Source organism: Mchenga conophoros, linkage group LG12 (assembly GCF_057382185.1).
Source record: "Mchenga conophoros isolate Kocher_MC1m ecotype Shallow Benthic linkage group LG12, M_conophoros_male_GT1.1, whole genome shotgun sequence".
Lineage (NCBI taxonomy): Eukaryota > Metazoa > Chordata > Actinopteri > Cichliformes > Cichlidae > Mchenga > Mchenga conophoros.
This window is the reverse complement of record NC_140537.1, coordinates 7,929,979-7,954,492: the sequence shown is the minus strand read 5'-3', so window position 1 is coordinate 7,954,492 and position 24,514 is coordinate 7,929,979. Positions and strand designations below refer to the sequence as shown.

At 40.7% G+C, this 24,514-nt stretch overlaps 1 protein-coding gene across 2 annotated transcripts in view; it reads left to right on the top strand.

The window, feature by feature from the left end:
• tacr1a (tachykinin receptor 1a) overlaps positions 1 to 24,514 on the top strand; it is a 48,694-nt gene that overhangs the window by 11,553 nt on the left and 12,627 nt on the right. For both annotated transcript variants that reach the window (XM_085293557.1, XM_085293558.1), the window contains one exon: positions 8,691 to 8,885. In XM_085293557.1, coding sequence (XP_085149683.1) covers positions 8,691 to 8,885 — 195 coding nt within the window. The remainder of the gene's footprint in view (positions 1 to 8,690; positions 8,886 to 24,514) is intronic.

The window sequence follows — 24,514 nt, the reverse complement described above, 5'->3', positions numbered from 1 at the left end:
GGGGATGAGTGTGTGGATATCAGTGTGTATGTATGTATGTATGTATGTGTGTGTGTGCGCGCGTGTCCAGAGTTCAGCTGAGACAGTGTCCTTCGCCCTGCCAGGCTAAGTAAACAGTCTTCCAGCCAACCCAGGTGCCCTTGCATGGAATGGGAAGGAACAGACTAAACACAGTCGTTATCAGGGTGTTTTTGTTCGGCTCCAGCCTTGCGACCGCAGCTGGCGCCGAAAGGGTATCCGCATGAAGGGATGGTGCTTTTTACTTTAGTGCGAACAGCTCATATGAATTTCAAAGCTGTTCTAACAGTCCAACACTGGTCTCTCAATCTCCCGTTGGAGAGCCGTGAGCTTCTCCATGATGTTATCAAACTTGCGCTCTGTGATGTTGTCATTCTTGTGCTCAAAGAGCCGATTCTGAGAACTCACGACCACAGTGAGCCTCCCCAAGATGTCATCCAATTTGCGCTCAGAGATGTTATTCCGAGCGAGCCCCTCCAAGATGTATCCAGTCTGCACTCAGAGATCTTATTCTGAGTATTCACGGCAGCCGTGCGTTCTCCAAGATCTTATCCGTGCTGCACTCAATGAGCCCATTTTGAGAAACTCACGCCTTGTCCCATCGTTTCAGTCCCAGTGGGCAGCCTTGTGGGGGTTTGAACAGCCGGTTCCGCTTTCTTAATTCTTCGATAAGTCAGGGCCAAGCCAGCTCCGATCGGCAAGAACCCTGTTACCATGGTTCCGAATAGGTAGATATCTTCAGCACTCAGGCTCACCCAAGCCCAAACTTCTCGTTGAGAAAGGGGTGTCAATTGCATTTAGGGACCAGTAGATCAAATCCATAATTCCTCCTTTAGGTTTTAGAGAACAGACTGTGAGAGAGTGTTCCAGGGAAAAGTAATACAAAAACACGAGACTAGACAAGGACATAAGACTAACCTGAAACCAAACACTCACAGGAGGAGGAGCAAAATGCACAGAGAAAGATGGCAGAGAGATGCAGAAAGAACACCGGGTTACACAGCGTAATGCAGGGTTACACAGAGTAACGCAGACGACACGACAGAGAGCACAGGAATACACAGGGCTCATATACACAGGGCGGTGATCAGGAAATGGGCAACAGGAGGGAGACACAGCTGGGAGAAACTAGGCTAACGAGGGGAAAAGTACAACTGAACACATTGACATCAGGCATGAACATGAACCTTCAAAGTAAAACACTTTACTAAGACACGGACTAGACAGAGTGAGACAGACTTGACACGGAACTAAACCTACAAAAATAATAACCATAATCAAAACAGTATCACTAAATAATCAGAACATAAATCATAATCAGAAACACACCAAAACATAAGAAACAGAAAAAGCTGGGTCAAAATAACCCAGAACCATGACACTATTGACCTTGAAAGAGAGGTCAGAGTTCAAATTACATAATATTTTAAATCTTTATACAGTTTCTTCTAAATGCTGTCAATACACAAACACACTTGTAAGGATAGTTTCTAAGTTGGTCGATTTTCAACCAATAAATCATTTTGCTGACTTTGGTGGATATAAGCCAAATTTTAACAAACTGTTAACATGACCCCACTCTACACCGTTACAAAGTTTTATCAGAAATCATTCAAAGCTTTTTAAGCTTCTATGTTTGCAAACAGAATGATGACATACGCGCACACACACATGCAAACACTACCAAAAACATAACCTTGTTAGCAACATTCAGTATTCTAACTGATGATTTGGTTATGGTAGTGGCTTATCTCATGCCATGGTACTGACAGCGTGCCTCACTCTGTTTATTAGGTAGGGTATGCTTTGCAGTTATGCAGTTGTTACAACATCAACCTGTTGATGCTTATCCTAAGCTTGAATTGTCATATGGCTCTTCAAAAAACCAAGGAAACTGTAGGGTCTACTAGTTGTTGTGATCAAGCTAATCGTTAAATATGATTATAGCTGATCGATCAGGTAGTTGCAACAAGATGTAGCTAAGCTGATTTGTTTAGCTAAATTAAATTTCATTCTTCCCAACAACAGTCATCCACACCTCATGATGAGAGCACTAGGAGGAAAGCAGGAAGAGCATGTTTTGTCCTTTCCTATCCTAGATACAGTAAAATGTGTGGTCATGTTTTAGTCACCAGTAATCAGACATTGCTAACGTACAAGGACTCGCACAAATGTAGCAAAGTGCTGTTTGAGCTGCTGATTTGCTGTTAAACGCTGATATGAAGTGTTACTATGGTTACTCATTTGAGAAGTCAAGGGCATGTCGGCCACAAAACACCTAATATAGAAGAATATAGAAATATAGAAGAGTTATATCATTATAATTAATTAGTGGTGAGAGGAGATACCATCATATACGTTCGCAAACATGATCTCATTGAAACAAAAAAAAACATTGTTATTTTATGTGCTGCAAATATTTCAAAAGACAAGTCGCTCTCAGATCTTCGGTAAATGCACATGCATCATTTAGTCTCAGACATTTAGATAATTTTGAAAAGGTGCCACAGAGCCATGTCACCTCTGAGCAAAAAAAATAAATAAATACTGATTTTAACACTTGTCATTTCCTGTCACTGAACAAAATCTACTCAGGTTAGAGCTTGGAAAAAACAGCCATGAGACTGGATGTGTCTAATTGAGGGCACTTAGCTGACTGGTGGCTGCTGTTATTAATGTTATTATTTAATTTGGTGTCTGTATAGGAAGTTAAAAAAAAATAAGCTACAAGATAATTGAGTGTGGTGGTGCTGAAGTAATTTAAATTACTAGCTTAACTTTGGCTCCATTATTATAAGGCCACATAGGACTGCAAATTTTGACAGTATTTAGTTTTTCTTATACAGGGAGTGCAGAATTATTAGGCAAGTTGTATTTTTGAGGAATAATTTCATTATTGAACAACAACCATGTTCTCAATGAAGCCAAAAAACTCATTAATATCAAAGCTGAATGTTTTTGGAAGTAGTTTTTAGTTTGCTTTTAGTTTTAGCTATTTTAGGGGGATATCTGTGTGTGCAGGTGACTATTACTGTGCATAATTAGTAGGCAACTTAACAAAAAACAAATATATACCCATTTCAATTTTTTTTTTACCAGTGACACCAATATAACATCTCCACATTCACAAATATACATTTCTGACATTCAAAAACAAAACAAAAACAAATCAGCGACCAATATAGCCACCTTTCTTTGCAAGGACACTCAAAAGCCTGCCATCCATGGATTCTGTCAGTGTTTTCATCTGTTCACCATCAACATTGCGTGCAGCAGCAACCACAGCCTCCCAGACACTGTTCAGAGAGGTGTACTGTTTTCCCTCCTTGTAAATCTCACATTTGATGATGGACCACAGGTTCTCAATGGGGTTCAGATCAGGTGAACAAGGTGGCCATGTCATTAGTTTTTCTTCTTTTATACCCTTTCTTGCCAGCCACGCTGTGGAGTACTTGGACGTGTGTGATGGAGCATTGTCCTGCATGAAAATCATGTTTTTCTTGAAGGATGCAGACTTCTTCCTGTACCACTGCGTGAAGAAGGTGTCTTCCAGAAACTGGCAGTAGGACTGGGAGTTGAGCTTGACTCCATCCTCAACCCGAAAAGGCCCCACAAGCTCATCTTTGATGATACCAGCCCAAACCAGTACTCCACCTCCACCTTGCTGGCGTCTGAGTCGGACTGGAGCTCTCTGCCCTTTACCAATCCAGCCACGGGCCCATCCATCTGGCCCATCAAGACTCACTCTCATTTCATCAGTCCATAAAACCTTAGAAGAATCAGTCTTGAGATATTTCTTGGCCCAGTCTTGACGTTTCAGCTTGTGTGTCTTGTTCAGTGGTGGTCGTCTTTCAGCCATTCTTACCTTGGCCATGTCTCTGAGTATTGCACACCTTGTGCTTTTGGGCACTCCAGTGATGTTGCAGCTCTGAAATATGGCCAAACTGGTGGCAAGTGGCATCTTGGCAGCTGCACGCTTGACTTTTCTCAGTTCATGGGCAGTTATTTTGCGCCTTGGTTTTTCCACACGCTTCTTGTGACCCTGTTGACTATTTTGAATGAAACGCTTGATTGTTTCGAGCCTATACAGCTTGGAGTAAGACAACATGCATGAAGAGGATGATGTGGACAAAATACTCATTTGCCTAATAATTCTGCACTCCCTGTAAATGTAAAACACAGGGAAGGGACAGTGAACTAGGAACTATAAATATGACACAAGCAGAAAACAATAAAAAGAACCAAACCCATGACAAACAATAAATCAAAGAATATAACTTAAACCAGAATTACACAAACTGGGTCACAACTAGATGTCATCTATGTAGATGAGGAGGCTAATTTTTCTCCATTTTGAGGGGATTCGTGCCTATGCATAGCAATGTATGGGACAGGGCATCTCCTTGGTAAATCCAACACTTAACCTTCTAGGACCTGGCGTCCACATATGTGGACATCACATTGTGCGTTATTTAGACCAAAATACTCAATTTTGCTCTACAAGGGCCTGATATCTACTTACGAGGACATTATACTGCTACTGTTCTATCAAAATTTAAATGAATACCTTCATATGTGGCTCTGATTTTTCATAAAAACAAAAATAAGGTAAAATGCATGTCGTGGAAGAGTTCGGGTCTTAGGAGGTTAATGGTGACTTGCGTAATTGGTTTGAAGTTGGCCTTTAGTGTTGCCACTTCCCTGAAATCCTCATCAATCCTCATTTGCCATTTCTGCGATTTCGCATCTCATCCAGTAGCAGCTGGTTCATTTGTGCTGTCGTGCTCATTGAGTGCAGTTCGTTTCTTTAGCCAGTAAGTGTGAATGGTGCTGTCCAACTCATCATACTTGAGACACTTTCTTGGATGTCTGCTGCTGGGATGGTAACTGGTTTCTATTCAGGGAAGTCCCTGTGGACTGCTCCTATTGGTTTTGCATGAGTGAGTGGTGGCTGAAGGATTTACAGGTATGCAAAGAGTCTATAATGGCAACAACAGATGCAATACTTCAAATTACATCTCACAAACACAATGAACTCTCACATACAGAAACACACACAAGCTTTGCTACCATCATCCAGCTTCCAGCTACAGATGGAAATTTACGTAATTTGCTGCAAAAAGAAATAGTAAACCAAAAAAAGATGAAGGACCACAAGAAATAGATTAACAATACAATTACCACCGCCTACATTCAAATACAATTTCTGAAAAAAATAAAATAAATAATTAATCAATCACCTTTACTGTCTCATTCTTAATCACTTACATTACAGGAAAACTCTGCAGCAGGTTCATGGTGTTTATATTGAACCACTGCATTGCCATTGCAGTTTTAGGTTCAATTTGTGGATAACTGGAGGTGTATGTCAGACATGACATCCAGCATTTACTGCCCAAGCTACCTGCTACCTTGTGAGAGGGAATCCTATTGAGAGGAATCAGATATTGCCTACAGACAGATGTTTGAAGTACAAAGTCTCAAGGGTGTGTTTACCAAGATATGAATGAAGGGGAGGGAAACACAGGGGTGCTAAGATCTCTACCAGCAAATCCATGAAAATGAAATTACTTTCGGGTAAAGAAGTGTGTCTGTGTCTGAATGTGTTTTTTATTTATTTTTTTTTGTAACTGCAGGAGAAGATTAATCTAACAGAACCAGGCCCCAGGTGCAGGCTGTGTGAAGATGCCCCTGAGACAATACAGCACATAAAAGCAGGGTGCAAGATGCTAGCAGGCAAAGCATACATGGAACGCCATAACCAAGTGGCTGACATAGTGTACAAGAACATCTGTACGGAGTGTGGCCTAAGTCCCAAGGTCAATATGAGACACACTCCCCCTAGGGTGGTTGAGAGTGACCAAGCTAAGATCCTGTGGGACTTCCAAATACAGTAAGACCCACTGGTGATGGCTTACCAACCAGAAATGATAGTGGTAGACAAGCAGAGGAAGATGGTTGTAGTAATAAATGTAGCTATACTGAATTGGGGCAACATCAGGAGGAAGGAACATGAAAAGCTCAAGAAAAACCAAGGGCCGAGAGAAGAACTCGAGAACATGCGGAGGGTGAAGGCAAGTGTAGTTTGGTGTCCAGTTTGCATGCCAGTAGGGATAATAATGGTGATTTGGGCTTTTGGGCAAGCGGACCACTGTTCTCTGCAGGTGTGTGTTTGAATCTGACATCACCAGCTTAAATATGACTCACCTACATGAAGGAAAAGCCACATGGCTGCCAGAGCCTTTTGAAGTAGAGCTAAGGTAAAGCCGAGGTACTGATCTCCCGCTTTCAGTGTACTGCAGGGAGCATTTGATTTTAAAAGCCTGCTCTTGTGCTTGATATAATTAGAGTGAGAATATCCATTTAGCAGATTCATTTGGGTTATTAGTGGGATTAAGCCTTTAATTAGACCTCTTTGGCTCAGGATGGCATTTGGCTGGAGAGCTTTTCTGAAAAGAGACGAAAATTAGTAACAGTATACTGTGTACAACAAAAATATCAACATTATAGGCTTTTCACATAGTGTGGGAATTTAGTAATTGAAACTGAAAATCCTTGAGAAATGACTTCCATAAAGAAAACACTTCACCAGATAAGCATACCTTCAAGATTATGGAGCTAGCAGGAAAAACATGAATTAAAGTGCAACTCAGTCAATACAACCAAATCTCTAATAAATGTAAGTCAAAAATCTATACAGAGGTTTAAAATAAGAACTGATGGGGAGTTGATAATTATTTCTTTCTCTCCCTGAAGTATTGTATTTTCAATGAGGAGAAATGAGATCCAACAGAAAAATGACTTTAGATGGACTTTGTAATGAAGCTCAGTGTCAATGATGTGCAAGGTCATTTTAAGTGATTCCTGCACCTCTTCGTCTCTGATGAGGAGCATGAACATGGCAGTGTGAAATCACTACGGAAACGTCGAGGGAGCCTGATGGGAATCCTTCACACATTTTATGAAACACTTTTATGTTGTAATTCCAGTGTCTCTCTAGTAGTGCTGCCACAAACGATTATTTTGATAGTCGACTAGTCAACGATTATTTTTGTGATTAGTCGACTAATCAGATCATGCATCCATTGGACGTAAAACGTACAGCTTATTGCACCAGCATGCATCTGCTCTTATATAACTATCATTAGCTTACAGCTTTAAGTGTTTAAGGTATGTGCTAACTAAAAATAAAGGCAAGATGATAGTTTAGTTGAGGGGCAATCGTGGCTCATAAGTTGGGAGTTCGCCTTGTAATCGGAAGGTTGCCGGTTCGACCCCCGGCTTGGACAGTCTCGTTGTTGTGTCCTTGGGCAAGACACTTCACCCGTTGCCTACTGGTGGTGGTCAGAGGGCCCGGTGCCTCTGTCAGTGCGCCCCAAGGTGGCTACAATGTAGCTTGCCATCACCTGTGTGTGAATGGGTAGATGACTGGATATGGCTGGATATGTAAAGCGCTTTGGGGTCCTTAGGGACTAGTAAAGCGCTATATAAATACAGGCCATTTACCATTTTATTAAATTTTAATGAAATTTGCAGATTGTTTCGGTGAAGTTTAATAAACTCCTTGCTATCTAAAATATAACAGGACACCGGAGTATATTCTCCAGCATCTCACACTTCTGATAATCAGTTGTCTGCTTGACGTTTATTTAGCTGTGTAAAAACTATAACTTTAATCTCAGCCAAACAGATTTACTCAGGAATAAATAAAATACTAAAAAAAAGCCAAACAATAAAATTTTTAAGTTATCTAAGTGACTTATATATGTTTAACCTGAGTAGCGAAAGACAGCGGTGGGTTTGAAAACGATTTGCCCGGAGTCCGGGGTTCTCACCGGCTCTAGTGAGCTTTGCCCCCGGCTAGCTATCGAGCTAGTGGGTAACAGATGTCGGAGCGCTTTTGAAAATATGTGGTGTCTTGATAAACTGAGCAGATATTTGAGGTTTACACAGCTACATTCTTGCTTGAAAATATGTTAAACTTTATTTTGTGAACCAGAAAGAATAATAAGAGTAACATTAAAACTAACCAGCTGCCGCCATTATTGGAAACTGAGCTGGGCTGCGCTATGAATTCTGGGACAGAGCTACTTCTTCTTCTTCGGGGTTTAACGGCAGCTGGCATCCTTGTACATGCAGTGCTGCCATCTTCTGTTTCAGTCCGTTATTACACTCTTAAATCCTACTACTTATTCATGCGTCTTTTGTGATCTTACAAAGCTTCAATCGACGCGTCGACTATAAAATCAGTCGTCAATGGTTTTGATTGTCGACGTAATCGTGACTAGACCACTAATCGTAGCAGCCCTACTCTCTAGGGAGCATAGTTTCACGATCCCGTGCAGAAAAAAATCATCTTCAAAGTCTAAATAATTTTTGAACAAATGAAAACGTCATGTGATTTTCAACCTGTAAATATGAAAGAAAAAAGGTCATGTTTTTACTGGTGCTGAGTGGGCAAGTACGTGTGAATATTCACATCCCAGAGGTCATGTTCAAGTTATTCTCAAGAAACTCTATTTCTGTGAGTGTTTTTACTCTTTGCCCACGTCAAGGACTTAAATAACTTGTGATCCCATGCTAAAAAAAAAAAAATCTTCTATCTGTAAAGCTCTTTATTCTGTCCTATATTCTTCTTTCATGTAAACCATGAAGCATTTGTGTCCCTGCAGGTACATGGCCATCATCCACCCTCTGCAGCAGCGCATGTCCTCCACAGAGACCAAGGTGGTGGTGGGTGTGATCTGGGTTCTGGCTCTGCTCCTGGCTTTTCCTCAGTACTACTATTCCAACACGGCTGAGGTCCCTGGCCGTGTGGTGTGTTACATCGACTGGCCAGAATACACTGTGTTTGACTTCAAAAAGATGTGAGTGAGTCTCTCTGGCAAGCAGCTATTCAAGTCAACAAGCTTAGCTAATTATTTTCCCATCAACAACAAATTTGGGAGGTTTGTGAAATTTGTGTGTATTCAGTGAAAATGATTAAAGCTTTCAAAGTAAGTCAAGTGACGGCACTCAGACAAACCGCCTGTGGGACAACAAAAAAGAAGAGCTGACTCAAAAGCCTAATGTAAACAGAACCTACGGCCTCATTTGGCTGTTTATTAAACCACAGAAGACTGACTGCATGTGGTGCATTTTGGACAAGTGCCCTTGCTGAGCTATTGATTCCAGCTTGTCTAAAAGCCAGCCTCAATTCTATAAATGAAAGAGCCTGTTCAGTCATCAACTTAAGTAGCCAAATGTGGACTTGATTTATTTTTTATTTTGTTATCTGAAATGCGACAGATTATGAGAGTTAAGCCAGAGGGTCACACAGAATTCAAAATAGAGTTATTACCAGCATTCAAGGAAATTTTACTCTTGAGGTTTCTAATTCAGTCATGTGGAGTCAAAGTCTTCTCTCTTATACTGCTGAATATTCAGTAGCTCATTTTCTTCTTTTCAGCACTTTGCTGTGATTTTTATTTAAAAGTGGTCATTGTCTCTCATGCAGCAAAAACACCTTTTCATTAATGTTCTCTTTACTGGGGAACATTTGGAAGAAACATCTGCCTGGCAGACACTACACATTTACACATTTAACCAGTTTTAATGCACTGCTACAGCCTATTACTGTCACATTTTTATAAACCAGGCTGCTTTTAGGTTTTATGACAATTGGCAAAAAGAGGAATAGGTATTTTACTCAATAATACAATAACAAACATGAAGTTATTGTCATGATTCGTTGTGTGGCAGGCAGGAGAAGGACCCAAGATGCAGACTCACAGACACGGGGATAAACTTACAGATCACAGTTTTAATGCTGGCTTAATGGTGAAACACAAAACAGTACTGAACTAAACTGGAAAAACTAAACATGAGATGTACCAGGAACCACGGGGAGAATAACACACAACATGAGGGAGAACGCGACGCCGAACAGAGGGAGACGCAGACAGAAATACACAGAGGGTTAACGAGGAAAGTGGGAACACACGGGGAACACAGCTGACACAGATAACCATAACGAGACAGGGCGGGGTGAACATAACACTGACGGGAGACGGGCAGAGTCAAACAGGAAGTACAGAGGTTCAGACAGGAGGAGAGAGCACGGGGAGAACACAGACATAACAGGCTGGGGAAAACATGGAATAAAACACGAAAGGGGACAAGGGCTCATGAATACATAGAGGGGCACACAGGGGGTGAGAGTCACAAAGGGAAAGCACACAGGGAACAACATAACAGGGCAACTCAGGAAACAGAACCTAAACAGGGAACTGAATACAAAAATACAAGAGAACTAAGAATACTGGGCCAACACGGCCCAGGACCATGACAGTTATGATTTAATGGCTAATTTAAAATACTAATAAATGCAAAAATCAAGAATATCACTTCAAATGTGTAGGTCAGAAACTTTGGAGTTTTTGTTAGTTAAATGGTGGAAACTAATTAGTTAGTTGAATATCTTTTAATTACTTAAGTCTGTCTTATGGAGAAGTTTGATGGAAGCAACTATTGTTTTCTGCTGAAGTTTTCACATCCTAATCATACTGTTGGAAGTCCGGGCTACCGACTGGCTCCCTAAATTATCTGTATTTTCCAGTTTAGGCTGATTTCAAAGAGCCTTTAGTGCCAAAATCTTTTAGCATCAGACTGTGTTTATTCTTCTGAAGACAGAAGGCAAAACCCAAACAACACACCCTTAGAGAAGTAGATGTGGACCTTAAGTGAAACAGCATTTAAACAGAAAAATAATATCACTAAAAGCTGCAAAAACCTAGTAGTAAACAGAGTACTAAATGATATTAAGTCAGAAAAACATGAAAGGAGGAGCTGGGGTGGATTTGTGTTTCAGAGTGGATCGCAGATGGGCAGCAACAACTGTGGGCAGGGTGCAGCAGCTTAAATATTGTGCCCTATCTGAGATTTGGATTGGATGGACCCACTGGCCAATGGCTTGGTGTTGAGATGAGCTCACCTGTTGAGATTGGTGCTGTGCTTGACTTTGTGGTCTGCTTGAACTAATGCCTGATGTTATCCACTGGCAGATTTGAGTACTCTCATCATGTATTATATGAAACTGTGTGAGTGCTGCAGAGGTTTGACAAGATGTGTGGCAGATATTTGGATGAGAGATGCTGCAAGTTAAAGAAGGTTAAAACAGGCTCTTCAAATGGTTTACTACTACTATGTGAGCCTGGTCAGGCAGTTCATTCAGGCATGACCAGTCAGCACCCTTTCCTCCAATTATCATGTTTCCTCTGGTTGCTAAAATAGGACCAAAGAGCTTTCATATCAAGGCAGTGAGTGAACATTAACATGAATCATTTTAACACCATATTTATGCATTGCCTGAGCAGAGGAAACAGCAAAAGCTGTCACTTCTGTCGAAGTGCTCCAAATGCATTTCCCCTCACCCCGTGATCTGAGATCAAAGAAAAGGCAAAGAAATGTATTGTTGTGCAAATGCGCCTGTTAATCTTCTCTCTGCACACACGGACACCTTGCTGTGTTATACAAACTTCAGAAGGTGCTTTAGCCAAAGCTGGATAAACACAGCATATCTAAAAAGGACGAATCCCCACTTTACACCACCCCAGTGACCTGCAGTTTCTCCTGCTTGTCTTCTTGTAATCCTAGTGGGATGACTGTCCAATACCACATATGATGCCAATAACACAGGTAGATTCTACAAATGTTAACACAGAAAAACACCCACACAATGACACACAAACACAGGCTGATCGCAGCCCCACTGATGGCACCCTCTCAGCTCATCAGCAGCGATGTTTACTCTGCTTCGGCGCCAGTCTGCCACTGCCGTCCCCATATTCTCCCACATTTCTCCATGGAAATATAGCTTATTATGAACATCACAACAGCAATTTCATTGTTCATGATGGGGTGCCTGCTACACTTATTATTTTTTTAATGAAACCATAATCAGTGACATGCCGGAGCTGAGTGAGAAAACAGTTACTAAGCTGAGCTAACAAGACTGTAAATGACACTTGTGATTAAAGCCCAACGCTTTGACTTTGCAGTCAGTGGGAATTAGTATGCAAGGTCTCATAGGTGGGTATTAATAGATGTTACTGCATGCTTTCACTGACAGCTTACAAACTATTCCCCCTTAACATGCTACAGCATGTTTTGGGCATTGTAAAATTGCACGACATGAGCCTGTCATTAGTGACAGTGAAGCAGTCTGGAGTTGTCCTCCTGTTACCTCCAGTAATCTTTTGCCTCTGTTAGCAAGAAAAGTCAAAAAACAGCTGACCTTCCTTCCATATATATCTATAAAGTTATCTATCTATATATCTATATATAGATATATTTATTTATGTATTTATATTTATATTTATATGAACGCTACTATTGAACAACAGGCATGCATCCATTTGTTCCCATGTGTTAAAAATGTATTCCATATTCAGTAATTATTATGCATTTAAAGACACACATGCACACACACACATTAACCTGTATATATAAATTACTGTGTGTAATTTGTCAGTGCAGCTGTGACCTCCACTGAGTAAGGTTTTATTGATTTTGCTTGTATGTCAGTTAGGTGATATATTGCAGCTTCCTTTCCCTAAAGCGTCATTCATCACTTAGAAATAAGAGCCTGCTCGGGCCCTCTGAGCAGAATGACTCTGTCAAGGAGTCGATCTGGTAAGTGTCATGTCGCAGCTCCAGTAGAAATCTAGACATAACATCCTGTGTTACTCGACCACTCTTTCTAGAAAGGCCTGTTCCACAGTGTGAACCAAATCTCAGTGAGGAAGTCTGTTAATATCAACAAAAGAAGTTCCATAATCAATCGTGAACTTCTGCAGCAGGAAATGTGATCAAATGAGTCTCTAACTAAGCTTCTAAACTACTACAAAAAGAACATTTTACTAACCACACAGCTACTAAGTGCTCTATATATTCAATGTATTTTATTTTATTTTTTTACAAATATCAACAAAACTAACAAGTCGGAGAAACTCAAATACACCCAAATACGAGGCCATAACAACCATTATGAACTGTAAAACGTGCTGGCATTGGAAATGCTCCTCCTTTAGGAATGTGGTCAACTCAGGTGGAGGAAAACAGCTGCGAGCAAGAAACAAACCTCCAGCTTTTTTTTTTTCAGAACTACGACTGTGCTCATTAATCTGATTTGTGGAGATGGCTTTCATCTCAGTGAAGCTGTATTTTAATGGCATTTGAGTTTGTAGGAAGTGTAGAATTTTAGAGTAATGCTACAAAACTGCCAGCCGAGACTGATTATACACGAATGTTAGTGACTGGAGAGCTGCTTTGTCAACAAAACAGGAGCTTAAATAACTGGATATTTGAAATCATATTTGGAAACACTGGCACACAAGCACAGACTCACATACAGTACAAAGCAAGAACCTATAAGAAGTTTCACAGAGAATACAAATGACAACAAAAGTACCAAATACTGAGAAGAGAAAAACCACAGATAATCTGTCAAAGAAGGAAAAGACTATAGCGATGATTGGGAAATGAGAAACAGGTAGAAACATTCAGGGAATTGCAGAAGCTGAAAAATAAATGAAATAGTCAAAAAAAAAGATGTGTTTAGTCCATAGGTTCTCACAAGGTCAAAGTAAAAAAGATTTCATATTTATTTCTAGATTATTTGTTCGTCGTATCTTCTTTCCTTCTCTACCTTCATGTAGAGATGATCCAGTGTAAATCCTGCCATTTATTTGGGCTTTTTGTGACTAAAGTTGAACTTGATTAATGATCATGCTTAATGATTAATGAAGTTATGGCTATTATTGTAAACTTTTCATATGTAGATCAGCAAATTATAATATTAGTCAAAGATACCCAAGTAAATTCAAAGTGCAGTTTTTAAAGGATCATTTCAGGTTTTAAAGGAAATCCTAAAAGGTTGATCATTAATATGCAAATCGTCATGACCATTGATCAACAACCACTGATCAAAGACCACTGATCAATGGCCATGAGTACCATTCACAGCGAGTTGGGGAATGGCTACAATCACAGCATTTTAAGATGGCGAAAGATGTACGCTTAGGCCCCCTCCTCGATTCAGAGATGGTCTTTCCCTTTTCACGTAAATGGCCTCCTTGACTCTGCACTCAAACCAGGGTTTCTCCCCATTCAGGATGTGTACATCCTCATCATTGAAAGAGTGTCCACTGGCCTGTAGGTGTAAATAGACTGCAGAGTCCTGGCCTGACGAGATAGCTCTTCTGTGTTGTGCCATCCATTTAGCCAGAGGTTATTTGGTTTCCCTGATGTCTAATTATCAAGTATCATTGTGCAATGTACTGTTTATAAGGCTGGGGAAACGTGCAATCAGCTGAGACTGAAGAAGTCACTTGGATGAGTGATGAAACGTTTCTCCCACTGAAAACGCTACGTCCAGATGAACAGAATCAACCTTTTAGGATTTACTTACCTGGATGATTGAGCATGCATCAAGACTTTTTAAAGAAAAGCGGCTATTCAAACCTACCTCACCCTGTGAAATAGCCCCAGTCTTGTTAAATTATGAGTTAACTGTGACCAACCACAATTATGCTTGGAAATTCTCAGTCTCAGTTAGACTGAGTGTTCACTGGACAAAAATGGTATCCATGAGATAAAAAGAACAAAAAAGCTTGTCTCACATTTGCTGATCATCTTGAGGAACCCCAAGACTTTGGGGAAAATAGTTGGCAAAAAGTTGAACTTTTTGGAAGGTTTGAGTCTCGTTACATCTGGCATAAAACTAACATAGCATTTCATAAAAAGGAGATCATACCAACAGTCAAACATGGTGGTGTGATGGTCTGGGTCTGCTTTGCTGCTTCAGGATAACCTGCTGAGATTAAGAGTTCTTCTTTCTACCACAACATCCTGAGGGAGAATGTCTGACAGCTCAAGTACATGTAGTACACCAAAACACATGAATGGCTAAAAAAAATAAAACAAAATTCATCTTTTGGAGTGGTCTAGTCAAAGTCCGGAGTTATATCCAATTAAGATGCTTTGGTGTAACTTTAAACGGTTTATTCCTGCTTGAAAACCAGTGTGAATTAAAAGAAATGTGCAAAGAAAAGTGGGCCATAGTTCCTTCACAGTCAGAGGAAAGACTCACTGACAGTTATCATAAACGCTTGACTGAAGCCCAACCAATTATTAGGTTTAGGGAGCAACTGCTTTTTCAAATTTTTCAATGTTCAAGGTACACCTGTGGGTTTAATGTTACCTGCTGCTGAAGGTTCAAAACCTCAGCGGCAGAGTGGCACGACTTGCAACACTTTTTGTGATTTACTGTTGAGTATTAATTGATGTTATGAATTGTGGGACTGCATTACCTCCTTCATGTTCATAAGAGATGCTTCAGTGTGTCCTCCGCAACAAGAGATAATAAATGAAGCACTAAATCACCTTTCCTGAGTCATGTTACTGCAAATATACACAGTTCTGGGGTCGCTGCTTACAGTTCCTCAACCACAAAGACAGAAGGTAAAACAACCAAAGATCAGGGGGAACAGAAACAAAGAAAAACCAAAATACAAAATCTGGCAACACAGAGAGAACCAGGCCTGTTAAATATTTTACTGACCCGATAAAGGAGCATATGCACTGAGTGTATATCAGACATTTCCATTATGTGTGTAATGCTGCTTAATCTTGGCGGCTTTCTGCTATAAGACTCTCCTCAGAACCCACAACATTTATCTATTACTGCTGCTGAAATACTAAGTCGATAATGCCCAGATAACTGCAATATATAAACAGCAACAGCACACATAGATAGTAGCTGGTGTTTGTGAGCACCAGCACAAGCTTTCACACCTTTAGAGAATATGTGTGTCAAGAAATGATGTCACAGACAGATTTTTTCCTTCCTGTCTGCAGCAAAAAACCAGCCAACAATGAGCATTTAAGCCACACAAATGATTTTATTTCTGGAATATCGACACCGATTTTCTTTTGTGATTTGTCGGCAGCCATTGCAATGAACACAATCTTGACCGTGGCTCAAGATTTGGCAGTTCGTCTTGTAATCAGAAGGTTGCCCGAAGGTTGCCGGGTTCGAGCCCCGGTTTGGACAGTCTCAGTTATTTACTTCACCCGTTGCCTACTGGTGGTGGTCAGAGGGCCCGGTGGCGCCAGTGTCCGGCCTCTGTCAGTGCACCCCAGGGTGGATGTGGCTACAATGTAGCTTGCCATCACCAGTGTGTGAATGCGTGCGTGAATGGGTGGATGACTGAATGTGTAAAGCGCTTTGGGGCCCTTAGGGACCAAGTAAAGCGCTATACAAATACAGGCCATTTACCATTCTGTAACTGAGTGAAAAGAAATCTAAAATGGGGGAAAATACCACAACATATTAACACGTGGGGAGGTTTTAAACGCTGACCCACAGTTGGTTCACCTGCCAGAATTACACAACTATTAACCAGATAATTACTTCTGCTCTGAGCACTGGACATAAATATCAAACTGTAAGTTAATTTTCTAAAATCTTGTGGTGTATTCATCAAAGCCAAAATGGTGCAGAATGACAGAACCATGCAACGTGTGGATTCGTGAGTCTATATATCAGCTACTGAGTATTCACTGTTTTCTTTAATATAAAATGGACAAAATCATTAAAATTACATTTGCAGCTTTCTAAAGCTAATGTAGCCTCCATGTTAGGCCCCAGTTTGACGGAAAATATAAATGTAAAAGAATGAATATTATGAAGTTAGTTACACAATTCCAACATGTCCAGATATAAAGAAGATTGTTTAATTAAAGTAACCTTTTAACACTTTTCCCTAACACCAGTAGGACAGACTAGAGATGTAAAAGCTGAACTGTGTTCAGATTGTGGAAGCCATAAATTTCAATGATAGAAATAGTTCTCGCATAGTAGTTCACTTCAGTCCTCTGTCTTAAAGTGTTTTAGTGTTTTGAAAGAGGGTGTGATAAATTGAGGGTGGCTCTTCACTGTGAAACCAAAGGACACTCCACACTGAGACAGTACAAAACTAACATTGCCATCTCTTTTGACTCTGAAGATCCAAACATTATCCACTAAGACTTTAACCTAGCAATAATAATCAGAAAAGGTTTAACTGGGGCTAAGGATCAAGTAAGCCAAATGGTAAATTCCCATAAACCATCTGCACAGTCGGCCTTCTTTTCTAACAGGTACATCTCTGTTTAGACATAATTCAGTTATAAGGCACTTATGCTTTAGCTTTATTCTCCATATTCTTATGTTTTCTTTTGTACATAGTCTGTAGTAGCTATTTAAGCTAGTTTTAAGCATGTTATGACTTTATTTCTTACCTTCAGTTTGGAAGCTAACAGGAAAAAAACCTAGTCACATAGGCCTGAAGACCAGCTAGCAACCCCATGGTGACCTCCAGAAAAAAATACTCACTTAAACAATCTCTAGGTCCCTATTACTGAGTCTTTAGCTGTCGATTTCACATCGACTGCCAGACGTCTTGAGCAACCACATGCAATCGTTTCGGGAAATATTCCTTGTGCTAAAAGCTGTTGGTTAACAGGGTATCGCCAGCCAGTGTCACTGGAACAGTAATAGCTAGGGATTCAACAAGAATCATGACCATAATCATAAGCATACAAGAAATGAGAAGGTTTGAATGTGGTGATGAGGGAAAATCATCATAGTGAAAAAAGACCAAACATTTTAAAAAATGAAAACTAAGAAGTTCAAAAATAAACAGAAAAGTAAAATCAGCTTTAATGGATAAACCTGACTTTGTGTAGCTACTTTGTTAGTTTTGGGTATCTAAATTATGTCTCTGTGGACTCTCATTTATTAAATGGTTAAAAAAAAGGCCTGTATTTGTATAGCGCTTTACTTAGTCTCTATGGACCCCAAAGCGCTTTACACTACATTCAGTCATCCACCCATTCACACACACATTCACACACTGGCTACACTGTAGCCGCAGCTGCCCTAGAGCGCACTGACTGAGGCGAGGCTGCCGGACACTGGCGCCACCGGGCCCTCCGACCACCACATTTGACATTAACATTAGTGGATTGCTTGAGTCATTTTATTTCATTGAGTGATTTCATTACATTTCACTACACTGGTTATTTACACAATGTAGAGCCAAAATGTAAGCATAGGAAGCTTTTTTTTCTATGAAGCTGGATGTAGTAATAAATTTAAAGCCATTTCAAGTATGCTAATCTGAAGCTTAAGTGAGTGATTCAGTCAGATCCTTGCTTGCTTTACATGTCTGCATCATAATTCATTGTCTAGAGAGGGGAGACCGTATGAAGGACCGCTTCAGAATGAGTGCATATGCCATATGCATCTGGTGCCATTTTTGGCAATGATGTAAAGTCTCTGAAGGCTCTTTGAATAAAAAAGCACCACATGAAGACAGTTTTGAAACACAATGGGAGGCCATTTACGTCTGTGAGTCAGAAAGCTCACCTTGACATCTTTACCCAGGGTGGCACTGACAAGTCTTACTGACGTGAATGCTTATGACATTATAGCTAAAGAGAGGCTGTAAATTTTAATATGTGAATTTTAATTGAATTTTGCCTTGTTCAAACAGATATGTAAAGATAGTTACCTTATGATTTAGAAATGATTATTACCTTTAACATGCATTTTCATTCAGGGATTTAGCAAGCTATTATGCTCAAAAAATCGAGAACTGACGCCAGACATAATAAGCAGAGGAAATATTTCATGTGTTTACGTCTATATTCACCAAAATATGATGGTATCTTGCACTATAAAGTACTTTGAGGCAACTGTTGCTGTGATTTGGCGCTATATACAGGCCATATAAATGGCCCACCCTGTATTTTCTGGATACACTGTGCTTTTTCAGCATTCAAAGATTGATGACACCGTGTCAGAGCACTGGCTATGAATTTCAGAAGGATCAGGCCTTAACTTAACAGAAAAGTTAGCAATAGTTCTTTTCCTATTACAGCTACATCCACTTCTGTCGTGCCTAGGCTGCTCTCTAGGGCTGGGTATCATCACTGATTTCTATAATCCATTCGATTCTGGTTTTCAAAGTCCCGATTCAATTCAACTTAGCCTCAGACAGTCAGAAATATTATAATTCTGATCATTTATCAGTACTGACTTCTTCAGAATTGTGAACATCACAGCAGATGCCTTTGTGTGAAAGTAACTGAGAATAAAACACAGAAAAACATGAAGGAGATTTTCCTGGTCTGGCTTTTTATAGCAGATAACCTTAAAAATATTCTACAATGTTCTGCATATAAAGTTTAAATTTCTTCAGTATTGAATAACAGAAAAAATAGGCTTTCTTGTCTGAGGTCATTTAAGTGAAAAAAAGAAAAGAAAAAGACAGCAGCCACAGCGCTGTAAACAACGGTAGACTGGTGGGTAATAAGCGAATGAATAATACAGAAAACAGAGATTGGAGACGGGAAGCTGTTCTTGAAGTACAGAGAGAGATACAGTGGGGCAAAAAAGTATTTAGTCAGCCACCGATTGTGCAAGTTCCCCCACCTAAAATGATGACAGAGGTCAGTAATTTGCACCAGAGGTACACTTCAACTGTGAGAGACAGAATGTGAAAAAAAAATCCATGAATCCACATGGTAGGATTTGTAAAGAATTTATTCGTAAATCAGGGTGGAAAATAAGTATTTGGTCAATAACAAAAATACAACTCAATACTTTGTAACATAACCTTTGTTGGCAATAACAGAGGTCAAACGTTTACTATAGGTCTTTACCAGGTTTGCACACACAGTAGCTGGTATTTTGGCCCATTCCTCCATGCAGATCTTCTCGAGAGCAGTGATGTTTTGGGGCTGTCGCCGAGCAACACGGACTTTCAACTCCCGCCACAGATTTTCTATGGGGTTGAGGTCTGGAGACTGGCTAGGCCACTCCAGGACTTTCAAATGCTTCTTACGGAGCCACTCCTTTGTTGCCCGGGCGGTGTGTTTTGGATCATTGTCATGTTGGAAGACCCAGCCTCGTTTCATCTTCAAAGTTCTCACTGATGGAAGGAGGTTTTGGCTCAAAATCTCACGATACATGGCCCCATTCATTCTGTCCTTAACACGGATCAGTCGTCCTGTCCCCTTGGCAGAAAAACAGCCCCATAGCATGATGTTTCCACCCCCATGCTTCACAGTAGGTATGGTGTTCTTGGGATGCAACTCAGTATTCTTCTTCCTCCAAACACGACGAGTTGAGTTTATACCAAAAAGTTCTACTTTGGTTTCATCTGACCACATGACATTCTCCCAATCCTCTGCTGTATCATCCATGTGCTCTCTGGCAAACTTCAGACGGGCCTGGACATGCACTGGCTTCAGCAGCGGAACACGTCTGGCACTGCGGGATTTGATTCCCTGCCGTTGTAGTGTGTTACTGATGGTGACCTTTGTTACTTTGGTCCCAGCTCTCTGCAGGTCATTCACCAGGTCCCCCCGTGTGGTTCTGGGATCTTTGCTCACCGTTCTCATGATCATTTTGACCCCACGGGATGAGATGTTGCGTGGAGCCCCAGATCGAGGGAGATTATCAGTGGTCTTGTATGTCTTCCATTTTCTGATGATTGCTCCCACAGTTGATTTTTTCACACCAAGCTGCTTGCCTATTGTAGGTTCACTCTTCCCAGTCTGGTGCAGGTCTACAATACTTTTCCTGGTGTCCTTCGAAAGCTCTTTGGTCTTGGCCATGGCGGAGTTTGGAGTCTGACTGTTTGAGGCTGTGGACAGGTGTCTTTTATACAGATGATGAGTTCAAACAGGTGCCATTCATACAGGTAACGAGTGGGGGACAGAAAAGCTTCTTACAGAAGACGTTACAGGTCTGTGAGAGCCAGAGATTTTCCTTGTTTGAGGTGACCAAATACTTATTTTCCACCCTAATTTACGAATAAATTCTTTACAAATCCTACCATGTGGATTCATGGATTTTTTTTTCACATTCTGTCTCTCACAGTTGAAGTGTACCTCTGGTGCAAATTACTGACCTCTGTCATCATTTTAAGTGGGGGAACTTGCACAATCGGTGGCTGACTAAATACTTTTTTTGCCCCACTGTAGAGCGAGAGCTAGCTGTGCATTAAGTCGTGGAAGCAAAACAGCAAAATTCATGACGACATTGATCAAATGTGAAGCGCAGTTTGCTGCTTCTTTTGCTGTTGGCTCGGTAAATTTTGGTTGGAGAGAGACAAAACCTGCAGCTCAGAATCAGCGCAAAAAGACGTAAACACAGCGCGGACCGGACGCATCAGGATCGCTAAGCTCCGACTGTGTGTCCGTCTACAGGCCGTCGGGTGAGAAAGCCGAGAAAGACAAAGTTGCGTCTGTCCGTTCTGTCTTTACGTCTTTGTGTGGAATCCGTGTACCTGCTCTCATTTGCTGTTTGGTTGTTGTTGAAATGGTTTTGTGAGCTTTAATCTGAGAATCTGGCGTTTCTGGCAAAACACAGTTATATTTAAAAGTCGATTCAGGATTTAATGAATTGATATCGCTTTATTCAAGCTACTCACCTCCCACTTCCACCTGCACTTTCAACTGGACCACGGTCAATCAGAGAGGTCCCGCCCCTGACTATCTCTGATTGGTTTAGTCCACGATAGGGGCAAAATGTGTGTCTGTTGTTGACCACAGGGAAGGTTGCAGATTTTTTTTTTTTTTGCTATCCGAACAGTTGGTCGCACAGGTGCAACCAAAAATTTTTTTTTAGTCGCACCACTGAAAAATTTGGTCGCATTTGCGACCAAATTGGTCGCACTCTAGAGCCTTGTACTGGGTGTGTTGCTAAGGCAAGCAAACAAACTATCTCGCTCTCTGTGATGCTATATGGCCACAGCCATAGCTGGACTGGCCATCGGGCATACCGGGCATTTGCCCGGTGGGCCGCTGGCAATTTTTTGTTTTTATGGGCCGATGGATTTTTTTTTTTCAGGGTATATATAATGAAAGGTGTTGGATTGGCCAATTAGTCATGATCGACTCTGGGCTGGACCAATTACAGCCGAGGAGGCCGGATGCACCCTCCCGCTTGTTTAACAATCACGTGATTTTCGCGCATTGCATGCCGGGAACTCGTGGCAAAACAATCCAACGACCGCATCAAATGCAAGCATTTGCAGCACCGCAAAACGTTCATTCTCCGGTTTCAATGCCTTCTTGTTTTTTCTTTGCCGCACAAAAAAGGAATGTACAAAACAAAAGGAGAACAATGCCGGTCCGTACAAAGACAGACTCGACGAAAAGACAAAGAAAAGATACGAGGAAAAAATCAAAGGAGTGAAAGGGTCAGACCCTTACGAGCACACAGAGTGGACCAAAGACGTTAGCGTGCTGCCCAACTTTCACCACGCTCAGATTTATAATTATATGGTTCTTGGAGTGAGTGCATACACTCATGAAGTTTAGTAACTTCAGGTCACTGCAACAAGCCCAGGTACAGTTTACCGCCGGATGGGTGCAGGACCTTGAAATGCACCGTGTAGAATGAAAGACCATCGTACGAACAAAGGTAAGTTTACCAGTCTCACAAATCGTCGTCATAAATACACATTCGTTAACCGTTTATTAATATAACCTTTGAGCTCAACCGCAATTAATTAGTAATGGAAATAATTTCTGGTAGCATTACAGAAATGTAGCACTGACAATAATATTGTATGCTGTAATCGTACTGGACAATTAGTGATACAAAACAACTGTTTTATCCTGTGAATAAAAGCATATGTTTTTGTCAATGTACCATAATAACAGAAGCGAAACACAATATTCTGTCAGGACAATTCACTATTTATGCACAATAAATAAAGGAGCATAGCGCGACAATTTCTGTTCAGCGCCAGACTTGCTTGTAACCTATATCACCAATTATGTTAAGAAAAATGACGCATTAACTACAACAGAAGACTGACCTCTGTGGAAATGCTTGGAGCAGACTAACCTGTGAGCTGGAGTGTTCTGGGACGTTATATTTGGTCTTTGAATGGCTGCAATCCAGTCGCGTCTTTGTTACTTCGGAAACATGGCTTGAACAATTTCTCTTCAACGACGTAATCCGATAACAACCGATCTCTTTACCCGTCGGCTTCTCGTGGCTGTCATGCGACCGGCTATTGCAGTTAATAATACAACAGCTTCTTGACATTTTTGTGTTTCTTTTTATCGCTGTGTGACTGATTTCAATTGAAAGCGTGCGCTAGTACCGCTTGCCACGAGTTCCCAGAATCCTTTGCGGTTCTACCCGTGAATGACGTCACATTTTCAATCTCTATATAATATGCAAGTTAAATTTTATATTTGGGGTAAAATATCAAGTCTTTTCAAGTAAACCGGTTCAAGTCCAATTCAAGTCCCAAGTCATTGGTGTAAAAGTCCAAGTCAAGTCACAAGTCTTAGAACATTTTTTCAAGTCAAGTCTAAAGTCATAAAATTAATGACTCGAGTCTGACTCGAGTCCAAGTCATGTGACTCGAGTCCACACCTCTGCTGTCTACTACAATAAAACCTATTTTAGCCTGTCACTCTGCTGTTGTAAAGCTCAAACCATCAACAAACCAAACCTTTCCCTCAACAAGTGGCACATCTATTAAGTCATTTCTTGGCTTACACTCCGTCTCCACGTGCTCTCTACACTCATGAGAAGTGCCCTCTTCCTTCGTTGGCAAAAGGGTTGACGGATTCAGAATTGTGCACCGCTTTATGGTTATGTGCGGTTGTAAGAGTAGCAGTAACATTAAAGACAAGTGTCTTGCAGCTGACAGAAATGTAATTTTAGTCTGCAGTAGTAGACATCTACTTCGTGTAGAACTAACAGTGTCAAAAGGGTAAAATAAAACTATTTTCCAGAACATTGTACAGCTTGAGCTGTTGCACATACTGATCTCACACACGGAGGTAAAGCATAAGCAACTAGAGCTAATCTTTTAGGATAGTAAGTTACTGGCTTCATTTTTGGGAAAAGTGCTGTTAGTTATTTCACAGTCACCGGCATTTGTGCTGTTCACAGAACCACAAGTCCATCGCTGGACCTCCTCTGCGCTGTCACTTTTGGAGCTTGGCACACTCCCTTCATCCCTCAGTTTCTCATGTTCCAACTCCGCGGATGATTTAAGGCAGAGTACGTCGTACACCTTAGTTATCTTCCTCAACGTCAACGTCGAATCTCTTTCATTTTATTTAAAGTTTTTCTGTTTCAAAACATTAGTCAGTGGTTAAATGTTAAACTTATTTAACTCCCAGCTCCACCCGGAGCCTGTATCCTAGAAGACAAAGTCTTTAAGTTAAAACAAACTTCACATTTGCAACCAACTGTAGCTCATAAGTGTAATAAAGTATTCAGCATCACAGAGACAAGTATCATTGCAGGTTTATTCTAAACTCATTAAACCCCTACTTTTTCCATAATTTGCTCCAAATCATTGTAATCTCAACGTCATTCCACATTGTAATCAGTGACTTTCCTTAAGTTTGTCACTCACCATAAGTTCAA